Genomic DNA, 25,623 nt, shown 5'->3' with positions numbered 1-25,623 from the left:
TTTCTTTCAAACTTTGGAGTGCATTCATGTGGCATGAATATAAACATGTGTCTGCTTGGGATTTAATTTAAAGGCCTTATAAATAGCACAGGTAGAATTTATAATTCAGAAAGATACTGATAAAGATTGGAGTTAGTGTTACAGTTGCTCCTAAAAGAAAAACAAGTTTATGTTTCAATTAGTACTTGTAAAACTATTGCGAACATGATCAAAGAGGAAGAAAGGAATGGGAATGAGATCTTGACAACTATAGAAAGAAGGCAGTTGTGGGGAGGGCAAAACAACATAACTCTTTAATTCTGGGGGCAAATAAAAAAGCATTGTATTGGGGATGTGGAATGCTAGGAATCTGAATTAACCCTCCCATTGGTAACAACTAAAAATTCCAGATTATTGGTTTTGTTGTTTTCGCCTTCCTTTCTCTTGTTATTTTACATTTTCATGAAAACAAAACAAAATTTTTTATTATAGAAAATTTCAAATATATATCAATCCCTGTAATACCCTTTACCCAACTTCAAAAATTATCAAATCATGATAAATCTTGTTTCCTCTATAACTCCATCTACTGTATTATTTTTTGTTCTGTGTTATTTTAAAGCAAATTCCGGGACCATATCATTTTATCCATAAATGTCTCAACTTGTATCTTTAAAGAATAAAGACTTTTTGATTAAATATGTTAAAGAAACTCTTCTTAAGTACACTGCTGAGTTGGAAAGAAAGAGCTTATCAACCTGAAAAACCAAGTGAAGGCTAAAACCCAGAGAAATTTTACCTAGAGAACATTAGGTGAACTCACACTGTCTGGTGGGTTTTCCACCTCACTGACTTGGGATACTAAAGATAAAGACCTGAGGCTGTTCATGGAGAGAAGTCTGATAGGAGATCTCTTCTCATAATTCTGGAATTCCAAAGAGCTGCACCTTCAGTGTAAGGTTAAGCAGGAATACCCTGTCCCTCCTCCTATCTGCTCCTGCCCTTGCCCCTGTTGCCATGATGCTGCAAAGATAATAAGCTGATGTGAACCAAGACATCAAATGGAGAGAGGGAAAAAATCTGATGATGAGAATTTGGAATCACAAGGCATCCTTTGTACACACTTGCAGCCTGAACTCATAAATACTTGTGTAGTCTAAAAAACTGTAAACTGAAAAATGAGTTTGAAGTGATCTTTGGACTAGGGATTACCCCAGGTTCCTGACAGAAGCAGATGAGTATCCTCTCTGGAGGAACCTGGCTTCATCCCAGGCTTCATATCCACAAATGAAATTCAAAGGAAAGTGAGCAGTCAGAAATAACTAAACACATGAACACATGCCAGTTTGAACAGTAACCTGCTAAAACAACTGTCAACAGAAGCAGACCTATAAGGACTTGAGATAAAATTTTAGTAACAGATTAGAAGCTGCTAAAGAGAAAATTAGTAAACTGAAAGGTATGAAAAAAGATGATCCAGACTATATCACAGATAAAAATAGATAGAAAATGTAAAAGAGATGTTAGGAATCATGAAGGATCATGTGAGAAAGTCTAATATCTGATCATAGATCCACAAAAAGAGCACAAATAGGGATGAAATAATTCAAAGAGGTAATTGCTGATAATCTTCCAGAACTGATGAAAGATGGCAGCCCACAGATTTGAGTAGCCTAACAAATCTTCAGCAGAATCAATTTAAAAACTAATCCATATGTAGATACATCATAGTGATGCTGTAGTACCTCAAGACAAAAAAGATCTTTTGTTTTTTTTTTTGAGATGGAGTCTCGCACTGTTGCCTGGGCTGGAGTGAAATGGTGCAATCTCGGCTCACTGCAACCTCCACCTCCCAGGTTGAAGTAATTCTCCTGCCTCAGCCTCCCAAGTAGCTGGAATTACAGGCACCTGCCACCACGCCTGGCTAATTTTTTGTATTTTTAGTAGAGTTGGGGTTTCAATATGTTGGCCAGCTGGTCTTGAACTCCTGACCCCGTGATCCACCTGCCTTGGCCTCCCAAAGCCAAAAAGATCTTAAGAAGGATTAGTATCCATAATACATAAGGAATTCCCATGGGTTAGCAATAAAAAGACAAGGCAATAGAAGATTGACTTTATATGGTACTTTATCAAGGAGAAAGTTTGATTAATAAACATGAAAAGATACTCAACTACATTAAGATTGAGGCAAATGCAAAGGAAAATCATGAAAAACTATTATATATCCACCAGATTAGCAAAAACAGTTGATCAGTACCAAGGCTTGGTGAGGAGATGGTGGGAACTCTCAAATATTTTTGGTGGAAGTATGGAATTGGTATAATCATTTTGGAAGACAGTTTGGCAGCACATAGTAAATTTGAAGATGTACATACTGTATGATGTAGCAGTTGGGCTTCTAAGACTATTCCCAAGAGAAATGTGTTCATGTGCCTGAAACATATACAAGATTTCTGTATTTAGCAGCAACATTATTCATAATAACACAAAAACTGGAAACAATGCAAATATTCATCAATATTGGTTAAATTAATTGTGGTTTACTCATTCAATGGAATATTATAGAACACAGAAAATTAGTAAGCTATACTTATTAACATGGTGAATCTCTTGAATATAATATTGAGCAAAAGAAGGCAAGTCACAGAGAAATACATGCAGTATAATTCTGGAGGCTGAGATGGGAGATCACTTGAGCCCAGGAGTTAGAAGTTACAGTGAGCTACGATTGCTCCACTGCACTCTAGCCTGGGCGACGGAGCAAGAACCTGTCTCCAAAAAAATGAATTAAAAGAAAACCCCAAAAGCTACAAAAACTACATGGCCAGGTGTGGTGGCTCATATCCATAATCTCACCACTTTGGGAGTCTGAGGGAGGAGGATCGCTTGAGCTCAGGAGTTTGAAGATACAGTGAGCTGTGATCACCCCACTGTACTCCAGCCTGAGTGACAGAGTGAGACCCTGTCTCAGAAAACAAAACAAAACAAAAAACCCTGCATATATGTATATATATTTTGCATCAATAACCAAGAAGGGAAAGTCTCAGAAGACAAAAATAAAAAAGTAGATCCTAATGTCAAACTGAGCAAAGCTCCTGGTTGCTAAATTGGCTGTTGAGATGTTTTCATTAAATACTGACATTTAAGAATATAGAAAAGGCTAGTTAAAGAAAAATTGACAAAGCATGGAGAAAGAAAGGATTGTTTAAGGAATTTATTTGATCTGCTGGGATGACCTTCCCTTGAAAATGTAAGGTTTAGCTGGGTTCGTTGGTGTGTGCCTGTAGTCCCAGCTACTCTGGAGGCTGAGGTGGGCAGATTGCTTGAGCCCAGCAGTTCAAAGCTGTAGTGTGTGATAATTGTACCTGTGAATAGCCATTGCACCCCAGCCTGGGCAACACAGTGAGGCCCTGTCTCTAATTAAGCAAACAACAAACAAACAAACAAATAAACAAAAAAAATATATATAGAGAGAGAGATAGGACTAAGGACTTTTATACATATATCCCACTTAATCTCTTCATAACATAGTGAACTTTTTTTTTTTTTGAGATGGAGTCTCGCTCTGTCGTGCAGGCTGGAGTACAGTGGCGCAATCTTGGCTCACTGCAACCTCTGCCTCCCGGGTTCAAGTGGTTCTCCTGCTTCAGCCTCCTGAGTAGCTGGGATTACAGGCACCTGCTACCACGCCTGGCTAATTTCTGTGGTTTTAGCAGAGATAGGGTTTCACCATGTTGGCCAGGCGGGTCTTGAACTCCTGACCTCAAGTGGTCCACCTGCCTTGGCCTCCCAAAGTACTGGGATTACAAGGTGTGAGCCACCATGTCTGGCCACTGTCTCTTAATTTCTAATGAAATTAATTTTGTTCAGGCAGTTTATCTGATAAAAAATAATGAAGAAAGAAAATTTGAATTAAAGGAAATACTGGATTTTCTTCTTCATTGAGAGTGGGAATTCTTCAAGGCATCTATGAAGAGGATGTGATAAGCATGAATCTAGTCATTTCTTTTGAGTTTTGAGTTACTATGTAAACAGATAATGTAAAGAAAATCTTTGCTATATAAACAGAAGTATACTAACAATACTGAAAATGTGGATTTTTTTTTTTTTTTCTGTGGTACAGTTGGGAACTTCTCCACTTCATCTAGCAGCACAGTATGGTCATTATTCCACCACAGAGGTACTGCTCCGAGCTGGTGTAAGCAGAGATGCCAGAACCAAAGTGGACCGAACACCATTACATATGGCAGCTTCTGAGGGCCATGCCAGCATAGTAGAGGTTTTACTTAAGGTATGTGTTCTCTTTTTGCACTTTGCTTTTAAAAGACTTTACAGTTTTTTGTTGTTGTTGTTGTTGTTTTTTTTCTGAGACGGAGTCTCGCTCTGTCGCCCAGGCTGGAGTGCAGTGGCCGGACCTCAGCTCACTGCAAGCTCCGCCTCCTGGGTTTACGCCATTCTCCTGCCTCAGCCTCCCGAGTAGCTGGGACTATAGGCGCCCGCCACCACGCCCGGCTAGTTTTTTGTATTTTTTTAGTAGAGACAGGGTTTCACCGTGTTAGCCAGGATGGTCTTCATCTCCTGACCTTGTGATCCGCCCGTCTCGGCCTCCCAAAGTGCTGGGATTACAGGCTTGAGCCACCGCGCCCGGCCAAAAGACTTTACAGTTTTATAAGGAGAGGGAACTAGTTTTTGTTAAATGCCTACTTAGTATTTTATCTATAGTATTTCATTTTTTGTGTGTATAAGCCCATTAAATGAAAATTATCTTACAGCTTTCATTTCATGAGGGACAAAACTTTCTTTAGGTGTATTCTTAGTTAAGTCAACTAATTTATTTCTTGGACCTTGGTCTATCTTATGGTGAGGGACTACAGTGTTTTTTTCTTTTTTCTTTTTTCTTTTTTTTTTTGAGACAGAGTCTCTGTCTGTCACCCAGGCTGGAGTGCAGTGGCACCATCTCGGCTCACTGCAACCTCCACCTCCCGGGTTCAAACGATTCTCCTGCCTCAGCCTCCTAAGTAGCTGGGACTACCGGCACCCACCACCACGCCTAGCTAATTTTTGTATTTTTAGTAGAGATGGGATTTCACCATATTGGCCAGACTGGTCTCAAACTCCTGACCTTGTAGAAAATTCTGAAACATAGAGTGATAGGTGTTCTGCTTGATCCTTCTTATTCTGGCCTCCAGGTCAGCCTATCAAAAAGAAATACAATGGAAGCCATAAATGCAAATCACATATACTGTAATTCTAAATATTCCAGTGGCTACATTTAAAAAGTAATTCTAATTTTATATTTTATTTAACCCAATATATACAAAGATTATCATTTCAACATGAAATCAGTATAAAAATTATTATTATTATTATTATTATTATTATTTTTCTGAGATGGAATCTAGCTTTGTTGCCCAGGCTGGAGTGCAGTGGCACGATCTTGGCTCATAGCAACTTCCGCCTCCCAGGTTCAAGCAATTCTCGTGCCTCAGTCTCCTGAGTAGCTAGGATTACAGGTGCCTGCTAACCCGCCTGGCTAATTTTTGTATTTTTCGTAGAGATGGAGTTTCACCATGTTGGTCAGGTTGGTCTCTAACTCCTGACCTCAAGTGATCTGCCAGCCTCGGCCTCCCAAAGTGCTGGGATAATAGGGGTGAGCCACCACGCCTGGTCCAGTACAAAAATTATTAATGAGATGTATTACATTCTATTTTTTTTGTATGTTTTTCAATTTCAATGTTTTTTGTTTTTTGTTTTTTGTTTTGGGGGGGATGAAGTTTTGCTCTTGTTGCCCAGGCTGGAGTGCAGTTGCGTGATCTTGGCTCACCGAAACCTCTGCCTCCCAGGTTCAAGTGATTCTCTTGCCTCAGCCTCCCAAGTAGCTGGGATTACAGGCGTGCACCACCAGGCCTCGCTAATTTTTTGTATTTTTAGTAGAGACGGGGTTGCTCCATGTTGGTCAGGCTGGCCTTGAACTCCTGACCTCAGGTGATCTGCCCGCCTTGGCCTCCCAAAGTGCTGAAATTACAGGCATGAGCCACTGCACCTGGCCTCAGTGTGTGTTTATACATATAGCACATCTCTATTCTGGCTAGCAGCATTTCAAATGCTCAAAAACTACATGTGTCTATTGACTGTCATATTGGACAATATATCTCTAGTTAGCTTACTTTTAGTTCTTTATGGTGCACTGGTTTTCTTTTATAATTTTTTTATTTTATTTTTTCTGGGTTGCAGTGGTTTTGAAAGCAAAAGATTTTTTTTTTTTTGTGGAAATGAGGAACCAAGGGACCAGCTGCCATACAAACATTAAAGAAGCTTTTAGAGGAATGCTCATAGTTTCCTTCATTTCTTATGCCATTCTAGCTCTTTGTGCCCATAGCTGGGTTACTGAAAAAATAATTGCCTCATTCCTAAGAAATTAGAAGGAAAACAGGAAATTCAGCATGAGAGAAAAATGATTAAGTGACAGATTAAGTGGTGATTGTAAGTGACAGATTAAGTGGTGATTGCTGGGACATGTGTATGTGTGTGTGTATATATATATGTTTTTTTTTTTTTCTTTTATTTTCTTTTTTCTGAGATAGGCTCTCTCTCTGTCACCCAGGTTGGAGTGCAGTGGTGCAATGTTGACTCATTGCAACCTCCGCCTCCCAGGCTCGAGCAATCCTCCCAACTCAGCCTCCTGAGTAGCTGGGATCACAGGTGTGTGCCACCATACCCAGCTAATTTTTTGTATTTATTTATTTATTTATTTATTTGAGATAGCATCTCGCTCTGTTGCCCAGGCTGGAGTGCGGTGGTGGCATGATCTTGGCTTATTGCAACCTCTGCCTCCTGGGTTCCAGTGATTCTCCTGTGTCAATCTCCCGTGTAGCTGGCATTACAGGTGTGTGCCTCCGTGCCTGGCTAATTTTTGTATTTTTAGTAGAGATGGCGTTTCACCATGTTGGCCAGGCTGGTCTCGAACTCCTAACCTCAAGTTATCTGCCTGCCTTGGCCTCGCAAAGTGCTGGGATTACAGATGTTAGCTACCATGTCTGGCCCTTAATTTTTTGTGTTTTTTTTGTATTGTAGAGATGGGGTTTTGCCATGTTGCCCAGGCTGGTTTCAAACCCCTGAGCTCAGCTGATCCAACTGCCTCGGCCTCCCAAAGTGTTGGGATTACAGGTGTGAGCCACAGCACCTGGCCTGGAACATGTATTTAACATATACAAATAAAGAATTGATTATGTTATTTGTTCTTGCTTTAAAGCACAGACTAATAATTTCATATCAGGAATTTTTTATATGATATTTCATATGTTAGTAATCTCTTTGAAATATTTTTGTAGCATGGTGCTGATGTCAATGCAAAGGACATGTTAAAGATGACAGCTCTCCATTGGGCCACAGAACACAATCATCAAGAGGTGGTGGAACTTTTAATCAAATATGGTGCTGATGTACACACGCAAAGTAAATTTTGTAAAACTGCATTTGATATTTCAATAGACAATGGAAATGAAGATTTAGCAGAGATATTACAGGTAACTTTTGACTTTTAATTTAAGAACATAAAGAAAAAGAATTATCAGTAGAGGGATCTGTTATATTGTGGATGATTTAAACTATTTCGTTTGTAGCCTTTCATTTTGGGCTTATTTTGGATAGGCCTTTTTCTCTTTCACTTCCTCTTTATTACTATTCATTTTCTTGATTATAAGGCCAGTCTTTTCATTAACGTTAGATAAGGTGATTACTTTCTGATTTTTAAGTTTCTAAATTTCCCTTTAGACTTTTTTTTTTTTTGAGCCGGAGTCTTGCTCTGTCACCCAGGCTGGAGTGTAGTGGCGCGATCTTGGCTCACTGCAACCTTTGCCTCCTGGGTTCAAGCAATTCTCCTGCCTCAGCCTCCTGAGTAGCTGAGACTACAGGTGCATGCTGCCATGCCCGGCTAATTTTTTGTATTTTTAGTAGAGCTGGTGTTTCACCATGTTGCCCAGGCTGGTGTCGAACTCCTGAGCTCAGGTGATATGCCTGCCTCGGCCTCCCAAAATGCTGGGATTACAGGTGTGAGCCACTGCGCCTGGCCCTAGACATTTTATTCTATTATTTTTGTTGCATTTTGATACTGTATGATTTTTCCAGGTCTATAAATGACTTTATAAAATTAAAAAATGTATATATTAGCAACCATAATAACATCCCTTGAGTGAGTGATGCAGTTTGATTTGTTTCTTTTATTTTCAACATCCTCAAAAGATCTGTTGTTTTGGCTTCTGGGAAGATTTTTCTAGTAACCAATGTTACGTCTTTTATTTTCAGCCATATGACATAATATAAATTATCTTCTTTAATTAATGCCTCTTCTTGCCTGTTTGTTCCTGATCCCAGCAGTAGAACTCTTCTTTTCTAAGACTGTCTGCCTCCTTTGAGCTTCCACTAGTTACTTAAAAGATGTTTTATGTTCAGGAAAATGAATTCTGCCATGCCTCTTTCCATTCCTTTTACTCTTAGGAGTGCAATTTGGGGGTTGGAGTTGAAGATGGGGAACAATTAATTGAGAAGGACATGCTTTATATATGTGGTATTATGTATTGCCAAATATAGAAGAAATAATTAAATTCCTATAGCTATAGAAGTATTTTTTGTTTGTTTGTTTTGTTTTGTTTTGTTTTGTTTTAAGATGGGGGTCTCACTATGTTGCCCATGCTGGTCTCGAATTCCTGGGCTTAAGCACTTCCCCTGCCTCCGCCTCCTGAATAGCTGGGATTACAGGCACCAACCACCTCAACCGGCTTAATGTCCAGTTGTTCTTTGTTCTATTAAAAACATTTTAGATACTCATTTCTCCTCTCCCAGGATTTTGCTGCTTTACCTAGGAGGGGGATTCGGGATATAAATATATACCCATCGTGTGCCCCTACATTGTCAGGGGACTTTAGACATATATTTCCACTTGTACTATGTGATTCTTCTTAGAGAATATTCCTTTACATGTGTGTTTGTATTATATGGAGAATTTGTGCTATATGTTCTGGTTATAATTCTGAAAACACTGTGGTCATTTTTTCCCTAGATTGCTATGCAGAACCAAATCAACACAAATCCAGAGAGTCCTGACACTGTGACAATACATGCTGCAACACCACAGTTTATCATTGGACCTGGAGGGGTGGTGAACCTAACAGGTCTGGTATCTTCAGAAAATTCATCCAAGGCAACAGGTATTGAGATGCATATAGGATAGGCTTTGGGATTTTATGCTTTAGTAGGTATTCATCCTTTTAAGAAAGGACTGTTGGAGAACAAGGGTAAGATTCTATCAGCCACCTTGGTTTTCTTTGGTATAACTGGCAAAAAAAATTTTATGAGACAAAACAATCTGAAGAAAGGTGATACTGCAAAATTTACTGCAGTATTACCTTTCAAAAGCTAATGCTATCCAAGCTTTGTTTAAGAGTCAAATAAGGTAAATAGAGTATCAGAAATATGCATTGGATTAAGCTCCTTAGAAATTCAAATCTATTTTCTTTTTTCTTACAGATGAAACGGGTGTATCTGCTGTTCAGTTTGGAAACTCTTCTACATCAGTATTAGCTACATTAGCTGCCTTAGCTGAAGCATCTGCTCCATTGTCCAATTCTTCGGAAACTCCAGGTTAGAAAAGCACGTCTAATGTGTACATTAAAATTGCAGATTCAGGCTGGGTGCAGTGGCTCACACCTGTAATCCTGGCACTTTGGGAGGGTGAGGCGGGTGGATTGCCTGAGCTCAGGAGTTTGAGACCAGCCTGGGCAGCATAGTGAAACCCTGTCTCTACTGAAAACACAAAAAATTAGCCAGGCATGGTGGCACATGCCTGTAATCCCAGCTACTCGGGAGCCTAAGGCAGGAGGATTGCTTGAACCCAGGAGGTGAAGGCTGCAGTGAGCTGAGTTTGCACCACTGCACTCCAGCCTGGGTAACAGAGCAAGACTCTGTCTCAAAAAAAAAAAAAGAAAAAAAAACAGTTGGAGATTCAAATATTTACAAAGGCCAGGAAGACAATAAAAGGCTAAGGTGGGCAGGATTGAGATTACGCCCGGCTGAAGAGTGGGGCAAGGGCAGGGAGTCGTCTGTGACTCAGCTCTAACTGATTATAGTCATCAGCCCAGTATTCCCAAATTCTGTTTTTTAATAGGAAGCTGTGAATCCGGATTTTAAAAGAACATTAAATCTTGGTAACTAATTGAAAAACAAAACAAAACTTTTGTGGCTCATAGAAAAAATGTCCCTGTATCTAATTTGGCCCTTGATTTACTAGTTTGTGACTTTTTGTTTAAACAACTTACTTTGGCTGGGCATGGTAGCTCACACCTGTAATCCTAGCACTTTGAGAGGCCGAGATAGGTGGATTCCCTGAGCTCGGAACCCTGGGCAACATGCTGAAAGCCCATCTCTACCAAAAAATATGAAAAATTAGTCAGGTGTGGTGGTTGGTGCCTGTGGTCCAGCTGCTCAGGAGGCTGAGGTCAGAGGATCACTTGAACCTGGGAGGCAGAGGTTGCCGTGAGCCAAGATCATGCCACTACATTTCAGCCTAGGTGACAGAATGAGACCCTGCCTCAAAAAAAACCCAAACCAAAAAACAAAAAAAACTTGCTTTTTTCATAAATTTTAATTTTTAGCAGCTCTGTTAGAGTGTTATAAAATCTTCATGACTGATAGAACTAGGAAATAGTATACAGAAACCACTGTTAAATGATTACCTGGTTGGACGGGGTGGCTCACTCCTGTAAGCCCAGCACTGTGGGAGACTGAGGCGGGCGGATCACCTGAGGTCAGGAGTTCGAGACCAGCCTGTCCAATATGGAGGAACCCTGTCTCTACTAAAAATACAAAATTAGCTGGGTGTAGTGGCCCATGCTTGTAATCCCAACTACTCAGGAGGCTGAAGCAGGAGAATCGCTTGAACCCGGGAGGTGGAGGTTGCGGTGAGCCGAGATCGTGCCATTGCACTCCAGCCTGGGCAACAAGAATGAAACTTTATCTCAAAAAGAAATGAAAGGGTTACCTGTTGTTAAATGATGACAGACAGTATTAATGACCAGTTGGTTTATACAAGATTTACCTTTATACTTAACCAAAATACTTTTTGATGTAATTATTATGTCAGTAATTTTTTTTTTAAATTAGCCAATTTTTTAAATTCCAAGAAAATATTTTCTGTAGCTTAAGCCATTATATTTGGGTCAGTGCTTATAAAAGCAAAGAATAATTTGTCATTCATTTTAAAATTAGTGTTTTTTCAAAATTTGATCAATAATAACAACATTTCATCAAATGCTTACTCTCTCTGCTAGGCACTGTGATAAATATTTTACTTATAATCTCATTTATTCCTCACCAGAAAGCCTTAAGGTGCACATTACTGTAATATTCTTGACTTGGAGGAGTTGGGGAATGCTACCTTTTCTTTTCTCTTTTCTTCTTTTCTCTTTCTTTTTTTGACATGGAGTCTCATTTTGTCACCCAGGCTGGAGTACAGTGGTGCAGTTTCGGCTCACTGCAGCCTTTGCCTCCCAGGTTCAAACAGTTCTCTTGCCTCAGCCTCCCCAGTAGCTGGGATTACAGGCATGTGCCACCACACCCAGCTATTTTTCATATTTTTAGTAGAGACGGGGTTTCACCATGTTGGCTAGGCTGGTCTTGAACTCCTCACCTCAGTGATCTGCCTTCCTTGGCCTCCCAAGGTACTGCGATTACAGGCGTGAGCCAGTGCGCCCGGCCTCTTTTTGAAAATAACATTTATCCATTCTCCACCTTCTGTAGCATTCATTATAATCAAAGTTTGAATCCAAGCCTTTATATTTGGGAGTCTTAAGATTTGTATGAATCACTTTTGGCCATTAGCAGTTATATGCATCATCATACTAACATGCTGCTTTTATAACCTATGTCTGGATCTATTTAATATTTTTGTAATTGCAGAAGCATAGCAAAGAAAACATTTCATTGGTGGTTTCTATTTGGTTAAACTTGTACATTTCTTTTCTTTAATTAAATAACTTACCTCTGGCCAGGTGTGCTGGCTCATGCCTATAATTCTAGTACTTTGGGAGTCCAAGGCAGGCAGATCACTTGAGTTCAGAAGTTCAAGACTAGCCTGGACAACATGGCAAAACCCTGTCTCTAGAAAAAAAATTAGCTGGGTATGGTGGCAGGCGCCTGTGTTCACAGCTACTTGGGAGGCTGAGATGGGAGGATCACTTGAGCCTTGGAAGCAGAGGTAGTAGTGAGCTGTGATTGCACCACTGCACTCCAGCATGGGTGACAGAGCAAGACCTTGTCTCAAAAATGAAAACAAAAACACATATATCTGAAAGTGAAATGGCTTTTCTTATAACTCAGCTGGAAATTATGACATTTAGATGTGTGACTCCATGAATTGGCCACACTAACTTCTCTTACCTTTGAAAATGTTTTGGTCTAGTCTGAGAGAATTATCAATTTCAGTTAGTTTTTATTGTATGTGACTTAAAATCTTGTATGAGCACAATAATTTTTCATTTCAATGTGACATCATAGTGGAATCTTTTTTTGAAGACATCGTCTTACTCTGTCACCGCAGGCTAGAGTGCAGTGACGTGATCTTGGCTCACTGAAGCCTCTGCCTCCTGGGTTCAAGTGATTCTCCTTCCTCAGCCTCCTGAGTAGCTGGGTTTACAGGCACACGCCACTACTCCCAGCCAATTTTTGTATTTTTAGTAGAGATGGGTTTTCGCCATGTTGGCCAGACTGTCGTCAAACTTCTGACCTCAGGTAATCTGCCCATCTCGGCCTCTCAAAGTGCTGAGGTTACAGGCGTGAGCCACTGCGCCCGGCCCATAGCGGAATCTTTTTGAAGATATATGAAAAGCTTAAAAAGAAGTGTCTGGAGTGCTGGCTCACTCCTGTAATCCCAGCACTTTCGGAGGCCGAGGCAGGCAGATCATGAGGTCAGGAGTTCAAGACCAGTCTGGCCAACATGTTTCTGAAACCCCGTCTCTACTAAAAATACGAAAATTAGCTGGATGTGGTGGTGTGCCCCTGTAATCCCAGCTACTGGGGAGGCTGAGGCAGGAGAATGGCTTGAACCCAGGAGGCAGAGGTTGCAGTGAGCTGAGACTGTGCCACTGCATCCCAGGCTGGGTGACAGAGCAAGACTCCATCTCAAAAAAAAAAAAAAAAAAAAAAAGAAGAAGTAATGGGTGGGCACGGTGGCTCACACCTATAATCCCAGCACTTTGGGAGGCTGAGATGGGTGGATCACGTGAAGTCAGGAGTTCAAGACAAGCCTGGCCAACATGATGAAACTCCATCTCTACTAAAAATACAAAAATTAGCCAGATGTGGTGACATGTGCCTGTAATCCCAGGTACTCAGGAGGCTGAGACAGGAGAATCGTTTGAACCTTGGAGGTGGAGATTGCAGTGAGCCAAGATTGTACCACCGTGCTCCAACCTGGGTAACACAGGGAGACTGTGTCTCAAAAAAATAAATAAATAACAAATAAATAAATAAATAAAAGTTTAAGTATGTTACCACAAGAGTAAACAACTCAAAGCTGAATTTGTGCATACTCAGGCAAAGCTAAATCTACCACAAATTATTTCTCTGACTTCTGGCTATCCAGTTTCTTTAAAATCAATTGTCAGACTCATCCTGATTCTCGAAATGTTTATATATATCTTTTCAAGGGCTTGTTAGAATCTGGAAAATACAGTAGTGGTACCTCCATTTTATACATAATGAAACTGGTTTATGGAAGTTGAATAATTTTATCAAAGGGCATATGGCTATTAAGTAGAGAAAGGAGGATTATGCTCAAAGTCTGACTGATTCCCAAGGTGTGTGTCTGTGACCACTATAATGTACCATCTCTCTTATGCAGTTTATTCACATTGTCTGTGGGCTCTTTTAGAATGTTCATAATTTGGTTTGTGATATTTGAATTACACAATATTGAATTATTTGTGTAATTTTCATTTTACCTTATTTCAAGCAAAAGCGTCACTATTACTTTTGGGATGTATCTGTTTCTGTAGCTATTTCTAGTAATAGGTAGTCTGTTGAAATAAGTGTTCTGCTACTTTCTTGCCATTTTAAAATGATGTTGGCCAAAATATAGTGTAAGCTCCATCAGTACACTGATTGTTAACTGCTCATATTCTTTTCTTTTACTAGCTAAGTGGTACAATAAACATTTTTCCTGGGTAGAAAACAGCCAGAAGGTAGCAGCAGATGGACTGTATTTTAAATGGAAACTAGCTGGTTGGCATGGTCCTATATATAAAGAGAAGGCAATTGTGGTAGTCCAGGGTACCATGCCATTTCACTCAGGAATTATGGCTTTAGATAGCACCTTCGTGTCTCTTCATTTTGGAATTACTTGCAAAATGGAAATGATTTCCATTTGGAAGTCAGTGGAATTAACTTTCCATTAGAAAATGGAAATGACGTTAGTACCATTTTTGACATATACCGCACATATTAATGGTAGTCCCATGAGAACCTTAGAATGTCTATTATAATATTTTCATTGAGAAACCAAATGATACCTCTGTCTTTTCTTGATGTTCTAGCAAATATAACAGCAGGTTGTCAGTGCTGGATGATTAAAATAGCTCATTGAATTACTATTGCTGTTCAGTGGAAAGAGATTACTTTTAGCTGGAGTTTGGGGGTGGGTGTGGTGGAGGGGAATGTGTTGAGTTGTGCTCTAAAGAATGGGTAAGATTTAGATAGATTGGAACTAATTCCAACTCATACCATTTTGTGTGATTTTCATTTTGAAAGTCATTCCAAAATGAATAGACAGAAAAGTGAAAGCTTTTTTTTGGGGGGGGGGGGATTGTGGATATATATTTTCTTATGAGGAAAACCACCACCGTGTTGTACATTATTTATTAGTATACAGAAGCAATCACATTTTCCTGTCTTTCTACTAAGGCTTACAGGCCACTCTAGTGGATCATGGAATCTTCCTAGAGGAAGAAACATTTAAACTGAAAATTAAAGTAGGCATTAGTCAGGGAAAAGTTTGGGGAAGAACATTTTAGCAAGAGGGACATGTGAAGCTTTTGAGACAGGAAAGAACTTGACTTTTTAGGGGGACTCGGAGGCCAGTGCAGCTAAACCCAGTAAGTAGAAGAGTCACTCAAGGTGACTGAAGGTGAGATTATATAGGACTTCAAAAATGATCCTTTGGCAGGTTTAGAAGAATGCTTCTGAAGGGAGTTTTGTTTGGAGTCTAATGCAGTCAACCAGGGAAGAGTTGTCATAGTGATAGCGTGAGTGAAGATTTGACAGAGACAGTGAGTGAATAGATTAGAGGGTTATTTGGGATGTAGAATTAGAAGCTGTGATTGGTTAAGATGGAGGCCTTACATCTGTAGTGTAGTTATCTGGCTCTTTAAAAATATTTTTTCATACATCTCTTATTTCATAGCTCTAGCCTGTAGTCCTATAGCAACTTTTCTTTGCTTAGCTTTATTCTTCCTTGTGGTCTAATTATACAATACCTTGATTAAATACACATCTGTGATCACCCTTCTTTTTTGTCTTTAGAGCAACTTCTGGTAATTACTAATAAAGTGGTTTTTCCAAAGGTGTAATGCATCTGGTGGCTTTAAAAGTTCCCTCCTTTCTTAAGTGTCAAAATAGGGGTTCAAAAAAGAAAACAATAAAATAAAAGTTCTGTCCTTTCTTCCTAAAAGTGAAATTTGAACCAGGTCTGTTTTGCAGATTGTTTTTTGGTCTGTATAAAAAATAGGGTAATACAACTCAATTGGCTTTAAGGGATACGTACTGGGCCTCATGAGGTTGTTTTGTTTTTGCTTTTTTGTTTTTAATTTCATGTTAAACTGCTGCCATAATACCTTTGAAAAGTTTTTTTTTTCTTCAATGAACATAGTTTCTACTTTATTTTATTTTATTTTATTTATTTTTGAGACGGAGTCTTGCTCTGTCGCCCAGGCTGGAGTGCAGTGGCGTGATCTCGGCTCACTGCAAGCTCCGCCTCCTCCTAGGTTTGCACCATTCTCCTGCCTCAGCTTTCCGAGTAGCTGAGATTACAAGCGTGTGCCATCACGCCCAGCTAATTTTTGTATTTTTAGTAGAGATGGGGTTTCACCATCTTGGCCAGGATGGTCTTGATCTCTTGACCTCATGATCCACCCGCCTTGGCCTCCCAAAGTGCTGAGATTACAGGCATGAGCCACTGCGCCTGGCCCATAGTTTCTATTTTATTATTTAAATGTTTCTATGTAGAATTTTCAGTCTTTTAGAACATTTCAAAGACAGTGTTATTCCCTGTCATATTTCATTTTTATGGCATCCGAATTCAGAATTCTTGTTGAACAAGAGATCTCAGATGTCTTCAAAGGTGCTGCAGATTATCTAGGTTTTCTTTAAATATTACAACTTGACTTTTGAATTAGATCAGTGAATATTTATGTTATAGTTGTTTTTTATCCAGGGAGCTTTATGTTTTGGAATATAAATATATTTTTAAAAAAATAATCTTTTAAGAGTTTTAGGCTTTCTCTTTTATTCTTACATGTTTCAACATTTTACTGTTAGATTGTTCTTAAGGCTTCTGGGGAGCACTTTGTCTTACATAATTGGTTTCCTTTTAATTTTTTCTTAAATATCTTACCATAGCACAACTTAAAAGAAAGCTTTTAGATGAAAGGCAAGAACTCTTTTATTTTAATAATAGTCATTGCAAATAGTGCAAAGATGAAAGTTCTTGAATTGTGCCTTGTGTGTGATCTTAGAAATTTCTTACATATGATTAAGCTTTAAAATATTTACTAACTGTAGTTAGCATTCAACTCAAGTGAACATTTCTTTTTCATATGGATAGTTTTTTGAAAAAATCAAAGCAATACTTAATGTGTCTGAAAATCCTAGTAGTAGTTCTGTTGACTATATTACTATTTTATGTCCTACTTTTCATTTTGTAATTATCTTCCTGAAATTTTCTTAAGTGCTTGGTGATAAAACCTAATCATAGTTTAAGGTAAACAAAAATTACAAGAGAGCTCAAAACATAAAGGTTGTTTGCATTTTGAGTGTTTTGTGGTTTGTATTGTGATCCTTGATTACTAAGTAACACAGTAACAGTCGAAGCCAGGCCTGTTGAGTACATCGTGAAAACCAGTTTCCTAGTATTTTTCCTGCCTTAAAGAAAAAAAAGCAGTGCCTGTATTTATGGCCTCTCTGTCTTAGTAAATCCTGTGATCACTGATATCCATGATGCCCTACTGTGGGTTGATAGAAACTCAGCATGTTTCAGAGCAACTGTGTATCTGGATGGTAGCTCGATTTTAGTAGAGTGGTTTTATTTAATTACACTTTTTGTAAAATTACCCTTTTTGTAATTATACTTTTGTAATGTGTAAATAACACATTAAAAGCCATGCCATTTAGAAATAATTTTAATGTCATTCCTCTTTTGAACTAGTTATAATTAATTTTTTTATATGTAGACAGTTTTCAAACCCACAGAAAAACTGGAGGATGAACCTGTATAACTTTGACCTGTATTCATCAACTATTAATAACTTTGACCTGTATTCAGCAACTATTAATATCTTGGCATGCCCATATGTTCTCTGACACATGCATGCATGTACACACACACACACACACACACACACACACCCCTTTATTTTGCCAAGTTATATGAAAGTAGGCTGGAGACATCATGATATATTTCACCTTTACTTTGGCATGTATCTCTCAAGAGTAAGAATAGCCTTCTACATATCCACAGCTCCATTTTATTTTCTAAAAACATCAACATTAATTACAAAAATTATCTGCCATATGGTCCATTTTCAAGTTGTCCTCCAAATGTCATTTATAGTCAAATTTAGTTCAGACATTTCCAGGAAGACCACCAGTGAATTTTGTAACCTCCCAGTGCATCACGTAAGGAGGCACATAATATCAGCCCATCCTGATAAGAACCACTTGGTGGAGTCGTGACTGCCGGCTCTTTTCAGGTAGATTTTTTCCCTTTGCAACTAATAGTAATCTTTGGTGGGATACTTTGAGAACATTTGAATATCCTGTTTCCCCACAAGATTTTACCAATGCTTTTAGCACCCACTACTGATCCTCGCTTGAAGCAATTATTACGTTAGGAGTTACAATGATTTATCTTAATTTGTCTTTTTTCAATGTTAATTAGATGTCTTTCTATCAGGAAGATCTTTCCCATTTCCTCCTTTCTCTCCTTTTTATGAGGTATTATGATAGATTTTTTTTTTTTTTTGAGACAGAGTCTCACTCTGTCACCCAGGCTGGAGTGCAGTGGTGTGATCACTGCTCACTGCAACCTCAACCTCCCAGGCTCAAGGGATCCTCCCACCCCAGCCTCCCAAATAGCTGAGACTACAGGTGTAAACCACCAAACCTGTCTAATTTTTAAATTTTTTGTAGACAGGATTTTACTGTTACTCAGGCTGGTCTTGAACTCCTGGGCTCAAGTGATCATACTGCCTCGGCCTCCTGGAGTGCTGGTATTATAAGCATGAGTCAGATAGAAAGATTTTTTAAAATTCAGGCTGGGTGTGGTAGCTCACACCTGCAATCCTAGCACTTTGGGAGGCCAAGGCAGGCGGATCACGAGGTCAGGAGTTCGAGACCAGCTTTGCCAATATGGTGAAACCCTGTCTCTACTAAAAATACAAAAAAAAAAAAAAAAAAATTAACTGGGCGTGGTGGCATGCACCTGTAGTCCCGAGTTACTCGGGAGGCTGAGCAAGAACGGAATTGCTTGAACGTTGGGAGGCAGAGTGCCAGTGAAGTCAAGATCGCGCCACTGCAACTCTAGCCTAGTGACAGAGTGAGACTCCCATCTCAAAAAAAAAAAAACAAAAAAAAAAAAAAAAAAATTCAATGGATAGTAATCCATTACTATCATTCCTTTTGATGCTTTTTTATTGAAGTGCAGTTTAATATACGAAATGCTTATAGATTATAAGTGTGCAGTTTGAGGAATTATCACAAAGGGTTTACAGAGGATAATTATAAACATTGTATAAACATTGCTCAGTTCATAAATGGAAGGTAGACAGTACTTCTTTTGTGTCTGGTTTACATCACTTAGTTTTGTTTTTTTGTCAGGTTCATCCATGTTTTGCATACAGTCAAATTGCTGTGTTTGAGTCTACCATTGTTTATTTATTATCAAAGAATGTCTGGGTTGTTCGTAGTTTTTTACTAGTATGAATAAAGCTACCATGTATGTTCTTCTACATGTCTTTTGGGATCAGTAGTGGGTGTAGGATTGCCTGTGAGAAAGGATTTTGGCAGTATTAACTTGCAATTTCTCTACCCAGACAAGGACACAGGTGCTGCTTTAGCTGCCAGAATCCTCTCTAAGGCTCCCATAAATTATTAAGAGCATATTTGGGGATTTTATTTGTGGAAATGTTAATATATTATACTATTTACTATCACATAGTACCACATCTGTATACCACTTATTATCAAGGCAAATCCTTGCTCACTTAATCCAAAAAGAGAATACTTTTTATTCTGTATGTCAACTCATATATAAATGTAAATGGAGTATAATCATATTCAAATTCATCTTATGAATTGTGGATTTTTTTTGTTTTGTTTTGAGACAGGGTCTTGTTCTGTTGCCCATTCTAGAGGGCAGTGGCATGATCTTTTCTCACTGCAACCTCTGCCTCCCGGGTTCAAACAATTCTCCTGCCTCAACCTCCTGAGTAGCTGGGATTATAGGCATTCACCACCAGGCCCAGCTAATTTTTGTATTTTTAGTAGAGACGGGATTTTGCCATGTTGGCCAGGCTAGTCTCGAACTCCTGACCTCAAGTGGTCCTCCCGACTCAGCCTCTCAAAGTGCTGGGATTACAGCCCTGAGCCACCAGCACCCGACTGAATTGTGAGGTTTTATGAAACAGATACAACCTTTGTCATGATATTAGATCTTCTAAATTTTATACCTCATACAACCAAATGAAGAGAAATTGTTTAACCACTCACATGTGAAGATAGTTGGAACTTATGTATTGTAAATTACGAGAGACTTGTAATCAACTGGTTACACAGATATTTCCAACACCACTGGAGACTGAGTTTTAAAACCATGTACAAATTTTCCTGGGTAAGAAAGAAGCAGGGGACCAGGTGTGGTGGCTCATGTTTGTAATTCTCAGCACTTTGGGAGGTCAAGGCAGGAGGCTTGCTTGAGGCCATGAGTTTGAGACCAGCCTGGCCAACATAGCAAGACCTCATCCCTACAAAAAATAAAACTAGTCAGGTATGGTGGTACGTACCTGCAGTCTCATCTACTTGGGAGGCTGATTCAAGAGGATCACTTGAGTGCAGGAGTTAAGGATGCAGTGAGCCATGATTGCACCACTACACTCCATCCTGGGCATCAGAGTGAGACCCTGTCTCTATTTAAAAAAATAAAAGAAAGAAGCAGAGAAAGCAAAAGTAGCAGACAAAGCAATAATAGGTTTCTGTTCATACTGTTACATATGTTTGCTGAGTTTTCTTTTTTTTTTTTTCCAGTAGTGGCCACGGAGGAAGTAGTTACTGCAGAATCTGTGGATGGTGCCATTCAGCAAGTAGTTAGTTCAGGGGGTCAGCAAGTCATCACAATAGTTACAGATGGAATTCAGCTTGGAAATTTGCACTCTATTCCAACCAGTGGAATTGGTCAACCCATCATTGTGACCATGCCAGATGGACAACAAGGTTAGTAGTAGACATTTTTATAAAGTTTGTGTTTGTTTATTTTATTTTATTTTCTTTAAGTCTTCTCTGCAGTCCAAAGAGATTGTGTTTATTTTTAATTCTCAGGAAATTATGATATGTGTTCCAAAGAATTTATTTTTGCCTTGAGTTATATTTGTATAACCCTTTGCAGTATACTTAATTACCTAATTTTATTTGCTAAGGCTAATTAAAATTAAAATTAGCTTGCTTTCTCTGAGTATATACTAGGTGGAAAGAGAAATTGGCCCTAAAGTATTCTGGTTGAAAAATGAGCTTAAATGTCACCACAAATAATACCTGAAATAAATAATTCAAATCAGCATTGGACAATAGTTTCCTAGATCATTTAATGCAATTCGAATACCATGTGAGCTTTTAAAATATCACATAAGAAAAGCTACTTAAAAGAAGTTGGAGCCTGGGCAACATAGTGAGACCCCATGTCTAAAAAAATTATAAAAAATTAGCTAGGCATGGTGACATTTACTGATAGTCCCAGCTACTTGGGAGCTTGAAGGCAGAATTGCTAGAGCCCAGGAGGTTGAAGCTGCAGTGAGCCATTATCGTGCCACTGCATTCCAGCCTGGGCAACAGAGAGAAACTCTTTCTCAGAAAAAGAAAAAGAAAAAAAAAAAAAGGTGGACTTAAGACTTGTAGTAGGAATATGGTAGCTAATTTTAGCAGCTTTATTGTGAATTCTAACATTTTTCTCCTTTTGAAAACCACAAAGGCCAACAAGATGAAACAAAAGCCTCAACTACATTTTCAGTAAAACTAAAAGGCTGAGAAAACCTCAGAATTCCTCATTTTTAAGTGCTGCCAAAAGCATCTGAAGCCATTACAGCCAGAGGGCAAGAGGACTCTCATGGAAATCCACACTGGTACATCAAGGAAAGAAAAGAGGTTAAGCTCAGCAATAAAGATAAACATGCTTTCTCAGAAGGATAGGGCCCCAGACTCAGTAGGAAGTGCTGAATGCAGGACTAAGATAGAATAGGGCATGAATACTGAGGCAGAGAGAGAAGCTGCAGAAAGTACCTAACTAAGCATTGCCCTATACCTTGTCTCCCCCTAAAAATAGTGTCCACACATAATCTTTGAGAAAATGACTAGGGCTGGTATGGTGGCTTAAGCCCATAATCCCAGCACTTTGGAATGCTAAGGTGAGAGGATTGCTTGAGGCCAGGAGTTCAAGACCAGCCTTAGCAACACAATGATACTCGTCTCTACAAAAGTAGAAACAACGAAATTAGCCAGGTATGGTAGTCCCAGCTACTTGGAAGGCCGAGGCAGGAGGATCGCTTGGGCCCAGGAGTTTGAGGCTGCAGTGAACTATGATTGCGCCATTGCACTCCAGTATGGATGACAGAGCGAGACCCTATCTCCAAAAAAATAAAGAAGAAAGAAAATGAGTAGGATTGTAGAGTGTGTGCCTTTCATGGCCAGTGAAGGGCAGGGCTAGAGGTAGAACTTCGCCTAAACCAGGTTTGGTTTTGAGTGACAGAGGAGGCATGACACTGAACAGAGACCAGATTTCGAGAAAGGAGTTTGTTGCTGTAACAGTAGAAGAGGAAACACTTGACCTGTGAAGCCTGGGAGGCCATTCTGTCCCACTCTGCTGAAATCTTCTGCTGATAGCTGGTCTGAAATTTGGATTAGGGTCAGATGCTTTCACAAAGCGTTAAAGAACTAATTCTAATTTTTAGAAAAGAAGAAAGCTTTAAAAATATTTGTATCAAGCAGACGTAACATTGTTTCCAAAACTTGTATCATTATGCAGACTAATGATTTCTCACAGCTCTGAGGCTAGAAGTGCAAGGTCAAGGTCTTGGGGTAGGTTTGGTTTCTTCTGAGGCTGCTCTTCTTGATTTGCAGATGGCCATCTTCTGGCCTGTCCTCACATGGTCTACCTCAGTTTGTTTGTGTTATCTGTGTCCTAATCTCCTCCTCCTGTAAGGACACCAGTAGTACTGGATTAGGGCCCATCTCATTTTACCTTAATTATCTGTTTAAGGACCCTATCTCCAAATAGAGTCACACTCTGAGGTACTGGGGGTTAGGACTTCAACATGTGAATTTGGGGAGTGGGAGTACCATTCAGCCCATAACAAAGATCACGTTTTTTTCTGTAATTAGCCAAATTGATTCTAAAGTTTATGTTGATGGGGCAGAGGGAAGAAGAATAAGGAAAACTCTGGAAAAGAATAGCAATGAGAGAGTTCTACTGAATATTAAAAAAAAAACAAAAAACTTTTAAAGCCTTCCTGAATTAAAAATATATAGTTAACATGTGAATTATATAGACTGTACAGTCTAATAAACAGATATAAATTCTTTTTTCCTGAGTTAATTTATAAATGTCATGAATAAAAAAGAAAACCCAAATTCTCAATATCTCTAATGTTTTAAATTACATTGTACTAAATAAATGTTAGTTTTACTATTTTTAAATTTTTATTTACATTTGTAGCTGTCACTAAGAGGGTTTTTCATGTTTTGGCAAAAAATTTTAAAGGCCATGGGACAATTGTAATTTTCCCCATTGTGATTATTAGGATGGCTTCATGTGGTTTCAGCTTGCACAGTCGTTTTTATGTTCCTGTACTGCTGTGCAAAGCAAGGACAGCCTCTCTGTATAATTACATTTATATAAAGAGCTACTAAAACTGAGAAAAGCCCAACAGTCCAATATAAAACAAGCAATGTTTATGAACTCTAAGTGCTCGTAATGGAATATCCACTTAGTGGATATTAAGAAGCTAAATAAACAGAAGCTCTCTATGTAATGATGTAAGATACTATAAGTATTTGGAGTGAAAAAAGCAGATGCAGAATAATGTATCTATTTTATATATGCTACCTTTTATGTAAGAAAGGAAAATGAGAATGTATACTAATTTTTAAACAAATTAATACAAGGATAATACATAATAAATTAATAAAATGATTATCTGTTATCGGGATGGGCATGAAGCCTCTCAAAATATGCTTGTTCAATATTTTGATGTTTGAGTCATGAATGAATATATTATCTATATAATTTAAAAAATATATGTAGGTACTTTCATAAGTAAAAAAGCAAGAAGGTAATAAAAAAGACGTATATGGATAGTCTCATAAAAAGCAGATCAATGATTTGGAATTACTCTTTTGGAATGTACTTATTTTAGATGAGTAGCATCAACAGTGTCAAGACTAGTTTTATTTCTAATAAATCTCTCTGAAAATGAAGTAATACATAATTTTTTTTTTTCATTTTAGTATTAACAGTACCAGCAACAGACATTGCTGAAGAAACTGTTATAAGTGAAGAACCACCAGCTAAGAGACAATGTATCGAAATAATTGAAAACCGGGTGGAATCTGCAGAAATAGAAGTAAGGAGTCTTTTACCCGGTGTGCTTTGCCGCAGTCATCCAAAATAAATTCAAGTTTTTTGTCTTTTATATTTATTACTGACAGTATTGTTTTGATACAGAATGAAAGTGCGTAGTATTTTCATTTTGTTTATTTTTGCCTTATACATATAGCAAGCCCTCAATAAATAAATATTGAATGAATGAATGAGTGAGTGAAGAATTTGTTTATAATAGTCTGTCATCTTGGCAACACTGGAATGTCTTTGGTTCTTGCACTTCATCCTTTATATTTTAAACTTACACACACCATTCTTACAAGTCACTAAGGAAAATACCAGTATATATTGGCTAAAATTTTTTTTTTCATTCAAAACTGAAGCTAAAATACCCAGTTGGGCTAGGGGGTCCTCTTAAAGAAGGTCGATGTTTGTCAAATGGGTTATTTTTTAAAAGCCGTAGATAATTGCTTCTTTCAAGGAAAGTAAATGAATTTAGACTAGCTGTTCATAGGATTCAACTTTTTTTCCCCTCCCCCAGAGTAATTTGTAAGTGTAAACCAGTTTGTAGGTGTAACCAAACCATAGTTGTTTCACAGGTTTTTTTCTTGACTAAATAAAATTTTGCTCCATGAACTTGATAATAAGTTATATCAAATGAAAACAAAGTTATTCTTGAATAACTTTGAAAGAACAGCTGCAACCACTGAACTTGAAATCAGATGAGCTGATTTTGAATCCCACCTCTTGCTCTGTTAGCATTGAGGCAAGGAATCTTATCTTTCTGAGTTGCAGTTTTATTGTATTCCAAACTGGAATTTAGAATAATAATGTCTCCATTTTGGGTTTTATGAGAATTGAAAAGTCAGCATAGTCATACAGTATTTATATCTGATATGTGTTTGTAGTAAATTTGGTGAATATTTAGTAATTTTTTGTAAAGGTTCTTGTTATAGAAAGGAGATTTTTAAAATAAGCCACTAAAAGGTAACGTAAGTTAAACTAAAGACAATGAGAAAATACCGTTCCTAAATTCATGTAAATATAAGACTGGTACATCTTTGGCCACACCACAAATATATTATTGAGTTTAAAAGAATCTGATTAATGGTTTAACCAGAATATCTGGTAAAATTATGACTTTAAATATTGATGTTGGGTTGTTTTATTTCTTCAGGATTTAAAGTGATGTGTAGGATGTTGAAGTTTTTATTCACAAACTAACAATTTTTCCATTGAATGGTATCAGTATACTTATTATTTAATACTTTTTGTTGTTTTTCTGATATGTCAGATGATATTTTTCAGACACATAAGGTAAAAAAATGTACTTCGCTTTAACTCTTTAATAAAGTATTATTTTAAAATTACTTGAATTTTTTATTAAATGTAAGCTTATTTAATTCAACAGATTATATTTTTAAACAATGAATGTGCAGCCTGTACCTTTATTTACCTAATGACCAGGGAGCATTGCTGTTTCCCTCAAAGTTTAGCCTGATTTCTTTCTTACAGTC

The 25,623-nt window shown here is 38.2% G+C and overlaps 1 protein-coding gene across 10 annotated transcripts in view; it reads left to right on the top strand.

Annotated features, from left to right (window-relative positions):
* GABPB1 (GA binding protein transcription factor subunit beta 1) overlaps positions 1 to 25,623 on the top strand; it is an 85,763-nt gene that overhangs the window by 49,993 nt on the left and 10,147 nt on the right. For 4 of the 10 annotated variants that reach the window (XM_017896185.1, XM_017896184.1, XM_017896187.1 and 1 more), the window contains 6 exons: positions 4,103 to 4,270; positions 7,311 to 7,505; positions 9,038 to 9,185; positions 9,505 to 9,618; positions 20,545 to 20,730; positions 24,013 to 24,128. In XM_017896185.1, the coding sequence (XP_017751674.1) occupies positions 4,103 to 4,270; positions 7,311 to 7,505; positions 9,038 to 9,185; positions 9,505 to 9,618; positions 20,545 to 20,730; positions 24,013 to 24,128 (927 nt within the window). Of the gene's footprint in view, positions 1 to 4,102; positions 4,271 to 7,310; positions 7,506 to 9,037; positions 9,186 to 9,504; positions 9,619 to 20,544; positions 20,731 to 24,012; positions 24,316 to 25,623 lie in introns of those variants that run through there. The other 6 variants (XM_017896192.1, XM_017896193.1, XM_017896190.1 and 3 more) reach the window with 4 other exon arrangements.

The sequence above is a fragment of the Rhinopithecus bieti genome, unplaced genomic scaffold (assembly GCF_001698545.2).
Source record: "Rhinopithecus bieti isolate Rb0 unplaced genomic scaffold, ASM169854v2 scaffold_27781, whole genome shotgun sequence".
NCBI classification, from domain to species: Eukaryota; Metazoa; Chordata; class Mammalia; order Primates; family Cercopithecidae; genus Rhinopithecus; species Rhinopithecus bieti.
The sequence above is the reverse complement of the archived record's forward strand: the minus strand, read 5'-3'. Positions and strand labels throughout refer to the sequence as shown.